The sequence below is a fragment of the Podarcis pityusensis genome (genome assembly GCF_964106645.2).
Source record: "Podarcis pityusensis genome assembly, chromosome: 1".
In the NCBI taxonomy this organism is placed as follows: Eukaryota; Metazoa; Chordata; class Lepidosauria; order Squamata; family Lacertidae; genus Podarcis; species Podarcis pityusensis.
The window spans coordinates 83,507,013-83,513,445 of record NC_138028.1 but is presented as its reverse complement, the minus strand read 5'-3'; the positions used below and the strand labels follow the sequence as shown (position 1 = coordinate 83,513,445).

Below are 6,433 nucleotides of genomic sequence, written 5' to 3'. Positions count from 1 at the left end.
ACAACTTGTGGCCCTCCAAATCTCCAGTCACCATAATCACCTCACCACTTGGCACACTGGCTGGGGCTGATAGTCCAAGGAGCAATAGGTTTTCCTCCTCCAGTTTATAATAATAATAATAATAATAATAATAATAATAATAATAATAGAAAAGGGGAGTCCTGATAATACAATGGGAAGAGGGGAGAGATCCACATAATACAATGTTGTTGTTTTCCACCACAGTGCAGGAGGAAGTGGCTGTGGAAAATCATACCACAATACATGAATTCATTTTTTCGGGATTCACAGACTCTTCAAAACTTCAGTTCCCTCTTTTCACTTTTTTCCTAGCAGTATACCTTATCACCCTGCTTGGCAACCTTGGGATGATCATTTTAATCAGGATTAGCTTGCAACTCCACACCCCCATGTACTTCTTCCTTAGCAACTTATCCTTTGTAGACCTCTGCTACTCGACTGTCGTCACTCCCAAGATGCTGATGGATTTGGTCATGAAAAGAAAAGCTATCACATTGACTGGCTGTGCTCTACAGATGTGGTTTTTTGGACTCTTTTTAGCCACCGAGTGTTTCCTCTTGGCAGCAATGGCATACGACCGATATATGGCCATTTCCAATCCACTTCTTTATACAGTAATCATGTCACGCAGAGTTTGCACCCAGCTGATCATCGCCCCCTACCTTTTAGGAGTACTGAATGCCACAACACACACAACCTTAACTTTTCAACTCACCTTCTGTCACACCAATACGATCAACCATTTCTTCTGTGACATCCCTGCAGTCATATCCCTCTCCTGTTCAGATACCAGACTCAACAAGGGGGTGCTTTTCGGACTATCGTGTACCTTTGGCATTGTGAGTACGTCAATTATCATTGTCTCCTATATCTACATCCTCATGGCCATCCTGAGAATTCGCTCCAACAAGGGCAGGCGCAAAGCTTTCTCCACCTGCTCAACCCATCTCACGGTAGTGTCTATCTTTTATGGGACACTCTTCTTTATATATGTGCGTCCCAGCTCTATGTCTTCAGCTGATGAGGACAAGATGGTCTCTATGTTCTACACAGTTATGATCCCCATGCTGAACCCTCTGATCTACAGCTTCAGAAACAAAGAAGTGAAAGAGGCAGTGAGGCGACTGGCCAGAGGGAAAAATCTTCCTATGCAATAAAAAGGCATGCATTGAGTTGGCTTTCTTTCCTTGATGGATAATAAATCTCAAGTAACTAAAAGAATGGGTCCTTTCTGGATTTCACAGAGAATATTGTTTCCACACAGCACAATGTTTTATGATTTTATCTTAAATAGACTCATTGCAGCACTATGTTTTGTTATCTGGGCGATCTTTTAGAAGAGAAGATCCTAAATTTAAGATTCTTTTAAAAACATATGTATAGCTGCAGTCTCTAACTGCTGCTTAAAATGCAATTCATTTTCCCGGCCGCGTTGCTATTAGCCCAAGGAACACCCCAATGGCTCCCATAGGGACATTCTTTTGGGGCATATAAGGGATTTTTGTTAGACACACAATGGGAAGGAAATGGTTAAACCTCCCTACATGCTATAGTCAGAGGCCCCAGTTCCTGCTGTTAATTATGATGGACTTCCTAAAAGCATAACACATCTGGTTTAGAACTTAGTACATTCTGCTCCAATAACTGCAGGAAGCCAACTTGACTGGCAGGAACTGAGGCAGAATACATGACTGGGGGAAACGGCTGTCTCAATTATGGATCTTTGCAGGCCCAGCATCAATATGCAGTATCCTCAGGCAGGGACCCAGCAGAGCCCTGAACACCAGGTGGCCAGGTCTGAGCCAACATTTAAATTTCCCACAGTACCACTGAACTACCATTGCTCCAGGGCATTGTGGGAAATTTAAATGGTGAGTCAGATCCACTTTCCTGATCCTCATCATCGCATTGGTACCAGACACTAGTCCATTGTGGCCAACAGGTTAGCCTTCTAGGAGACACCAGCAGAGGAAGAAGACAACCAGAGGGCATTCTGCCAAGGAAGGATCCAAACCTTGAGCCAGCCTTGTGCCTCTGTCATGAAAGCCAAGAATCTGGCTGGTGGGTGTTTGCCCATCTTTGCCTTCCAGCAATGCTCCCTATAGATTTATCCACAACTTTTGATCTTAGATCACCAGGTAATTGTCTGTGAAACAGGTGAAGTGAGTGAAGAGTTCCTGAAAAAGAGCAGAATCATTTCTCAGCTCACTTCACCCCATAATTAATTAGTATCAGAGCCTGAACCAAGTTGGGGCCTCATTAAGGAATGGTCTTCAAAAACCTTTCCACTGAGAGGTAAACTATACATTGTACAGCAGAGCTTTCCAAACTGTGTGTTGTGACACATTAGCATGTCGGACACAGTTTGTGGGTGTGTCACACGAATGCTCCCCGCTCTCCTCCTGGGGCTGGAAAGGGGTTAGTTGAACCTCCAGTTTGCTAGTAAAACTGAATTACTGTGTCCAGAAATGATGCATGTCTAATGGTGTCACCAACATGAAAAGTTTAGAGAGCTCTATTGCACACTCAATGCATTTGGCAACTAGCTGCAATGGTCATTTTTTGTAAACAAAAGCTGTTTGGGCAGGGGGAACATTTTTTTAGCAGAGAAGCTGTGGCTGAAGACACTTGAAAGCACTGAGCAGGACACTTTCAAGCAGTGGCAGAGCTTCATGCTCTGGGACCGGGGGGCGGAGAGCGGGGGGGGCAGTGCAGGGGCGTGGTGCCCAGTGTGGGCGGGGAGGTAGCCGCAATGGCACCCCACTGGGATCACGCTGCCAGGGACGGTGGGCTCCCCCCACACTCCTCTTCCTCCGCCCGTGCTTTCAAGCAGCAGTGCCCAGCCAAAGTGGTAGACTGTGGGGTCTCAAATTTCAGCAGTGCCTGCAATGCCCAAAATATCTGAATAAGAAAAATCCTTCCAGTAGCACCTTTAAGACCAACTAAGTTAGTTCTTGGTATGAGCTTTCGTGTGCAAGCACACTTCTTCAGATACAGATTCTTCAGATACACTGTGTATCTGAAGAAGTGTGCTTGCACACGAAAGCTCATACCAAGAACTAACTTAGTTGGTCTTAAAGGTGCTACTGGAAGGATTTTTCTTATTTTGACTATGGCAGACCAACACGGCTACCTATCTGTAACAAAATATCTGAGGCAGATATATTCATGCCAGACTGATGCCTCATCTGAGGCAAATCAGTAACCCTAGTGGAAGCATACATTATTTCACTTGATTGTTATGTACCTTACTTTTACTGAATTATATATGCATGAATGCTGAATTATACATATCTACTATATTTGTTCTTGCCATTTGTTTTATTATTACTATTTCTACCTGGGGCCACTGTGGTGACTGATTCCAGGCAGAAATGCAAGAACAGCTAATTGGAATTGCCACTTCAGTTTTCAAATCCTTCAGATACCATATTACAAATTCCCAGAACGAGGCATCCCTTTTGGGCAAATCATTGGTTATATTCTCCTGTAGATACTGCTTCAGTGATACAAGCAGGAGCAAGGTGCAAGATTTCAGCTGAAGAAGTAAAAGATGGATGAGGGATTAAAACTGCTGCAAAGCCATCAGGACGTGGGTAGGCTCTCTTAGTAATTTCTGGTTTATACTGTACAGTGGTACCTCAGGTTAACTACTTAATTCGTTCTGGAGGTCCATTCTTAACCTGAAACTGTTCTTAACCTGAAGCACCACTTTAGCTAATGGGGCCTCCGTCTGCTGCCGTGCCGCCAGAGCACAATTTCTGTTCTCTTCCTGAAGCAAAGATCTTAACCTGAGGTACTATTTCTGGGTTAGTAGAGTCTGTAACCTGAAGCGTATGTAACCTGAAGCGTATGTAACCTGAGGTACCACTGTACATTGCATTATGTCAGAAGGAGGGAATCCATATATCACTGAGGGTCATCATCAGGTGGAGGTCAGCAGTTATTTTACGTATTTCTTGCATGCAACTAAGCAGCTGGCAATAATAAGAAAATATTATTTATTGACTTCATAAAAGATAAAGGATTATAAAACTGCAAGCTTTGCCTAGTCATTGAGACTGAGTGCTGAATCAGAATCCAGAAGATGCCCTCAAAGGTAAAATTTCACCAATAACAATAGAAGGCATGAGAGCCAGTGGTACTCAAAGATTCAGAGTTTTCTGTGATATATAGTTCAATGTATGCTCTGTCATTTCAGAAATTGCTTGTCTTTTCTTCTCTACATTCTCTACAGAACTAAAAGGCATGTCAAGGGAAAATCACAGCACCATATATGAGTTCATACTTTTGGGCTTCACTGACTCACCAGAGCTGAAAATCTTGCTTTTCCTATTCTTCCTTGTAGTCTACCTCATCACCATTGTGGGGAATCTTGGGATGATCCTATTAATCAGGATCGATTCTCGACTTCACACCCCCATGTACTTCTTCCTCAGCCAACTGTCCTTCGTGGACCTCTGCTATTCTTCCGTTGTCACCCCTAAGATGTTGATGGATTTTGTCGTGAAAAGCAAAAGCATTTCCTTGCCTGGATGTGCAGCACAGATGGCTATGTTTTGTCTCTTTGTGGCCACTGAAGCTTTCATCTTGGCAGCCATGGCTTATGATCGGTACGTAGCTATTTCCAAGCCTCTTCTTTATACAGTCATCATGTCCAGGAAAATTTGTGCCCAGCTGATGGTTGGACCCTATCTCGCAGGGCTACTAAATGCTACAACACATACCAGCTTAACTTTCCAGTTAACTTTCTGCAAGTCCACAATCAACCATTTCTTCTGTGACATCCCTGCAGTCATATCGCTCTCCTGCTCTGACACAAGTTTCAACATGATGGTGCTTTTGGGTCTCTCCTTCACCCTTGGAACTCTCAGTGGCTTTATTGTCATCATCTCTTACATCTACATCCTTGCAGCCACCTTGAGGATCCGCTCCAGTGATGGGAGGCACAAGGCTTTCTCTACCTGCTTTTCCCACCTCACCGCTGTCTCTCTTTTCTTTGGGAGTCTCTTCTTCATCTATGTCCGGCCCAGCTCTGGCTCCTCAGAAGATGAAGACAAAGCAGTCTCCATGTTCTACACTGTGCTGATCCCCATGTTAAACCCCTTGATCTACAGCCTAAGAAACAAAGATGTGAAAGACGCAGTCAAGAGGGTGATTAGAATGAAACATTTCTCCTAATATGCAATTTTATTATTTTATTATTTTGAAGAAAAGTTGATGTTTCCATCCATTTGCGTTTGGGGAATTCATGAAAGGAAGTGATTTGGAGAGAACTGAAAAATGCCTTTGCAGAGCATATAACTACCGCAGCCCAGGGTGTGGAATAGTGATTTTCTCTCCCATTTATATAAGTGGGAGGGATAGAAACAATGGGACAAAAAATAAGATGACTACATCTCCCACGCACCTTCTGCTCTGGAATGAGAAAGGTGAAGATTCTTCTACTATAAGGGATCTTACCACCACCACCACCTGAGAACTACTCAACCAGGTGGTAATTCTGTGCACACTCTCCTGGGCTCAGGAAGTCTTACTTCAGAGTAGACATGTACAGGACTGCCGTGTTAAATGTTTAAAAAGCTAATATCTAAATAGCTAACAGTTCTAAAAATGAATTTTGCAGCAGATAAATAAATATTGCAATATAAGATGAGGGACATAGATTAATGGATCCTGGTCTAAGTAGCAGAGAAATATGCTAAATTCAATGTGATTTGGTCAATCTTCCTTGAATGGAAATTTTTGCTCTGCACTAGCATTAAGGGGGCAGGGACTACACACTAAATATAGCAAAAGCCTGGTGGCCACCTTCCTTGGTGAAAACAGCACTGGGACTAAATTTGAGGCAAAGAAGTAGCAAGGCTTCCTAGCTTCTCCTCCATGCCAAACCCTCCTTAAGGACCAAACATGACATGAATTTTGTCACATGATTATTTCCCTGGTGTGGTTGATTTTTCTTTAACAAAAAGCTAGGGTGGGGGAGTGAACAAAGAGCATTTGTGGTGCAGAGGGGAGATTCTCATGGGGACCATGATGGGGTAAAGGCTTAAAGCTCCCTACCAATCCTCTACTGTGATTCTGATCTTGCTTGCCCTCTGTCCAGTGATAGCTATTTGTTAAAAGAATATCAACCACACTGGAGCAAATGTCTAGATCAGGGTTTCCAGCTGTTTTTGGACTACAGTTCCCATCATCCCAGGCCACTGGTCCTGATAGCTAGGGATGATGGGAATTGTAGTCCAAAAACAGCTGGTGGCCCAAGGTTGGGAAAACCTGGTCTGGATTCACCCTGAACCTCTTTTCTTCAAACATTTCAAATGCATGCTTGGCTTCCAAATATACATTTAACCCTGCTATAGGAAAAGAGTCACTGGGGGCAGGTTAAAGCATGCAAGTTGTCAGTGGGGAA

The 6,433-nt window shown here is 43.5% G+C and overlaps 2 protein-coding genes across 2 annotated transcripts; both read left to right on the top strand.

Annotated features, from left to right (window-relative positions):
• Positions 1-203: 203 nt before the first annotated feature.
• LOC308463558 (olfactory receptor 5G9-like) lies at positions 204-1,178 on the top strand (the record flags this gene model as incomplete). The annotated part of the gene is made up of 1 exon (XM_080982070.1): positions 204-1,178. The coding sequence occupies one exon, from the start codon at positions 204-206 to the stop codon at positions 1,176-1,178; it is 975 nt and encodes a 324-aa protein (XP_080838196.1).
• A 3,061-nt stretch (positions 1,179-4,239) lies between these two features.
• LOC308471547 (olfactory receptor 5G3-like) lies at positions 4,240-5,204 on the top strand. Its single transcript, XM_080995612.1, has one exon. The coding sequence runs from the start codon at positions 4,270-4,272 to the stop codon at positions 5,200-5,202; it is 933 nt and encodes a 310-aa protein (XP_080851738.1). The 5' UTR covers positions 4,240-4,269; the 3' UTR covers positions 5,203-5,204.
• The last annotated feature ends 1,229 nt before the right edge of the window (positions 5,205-6,433 follow it).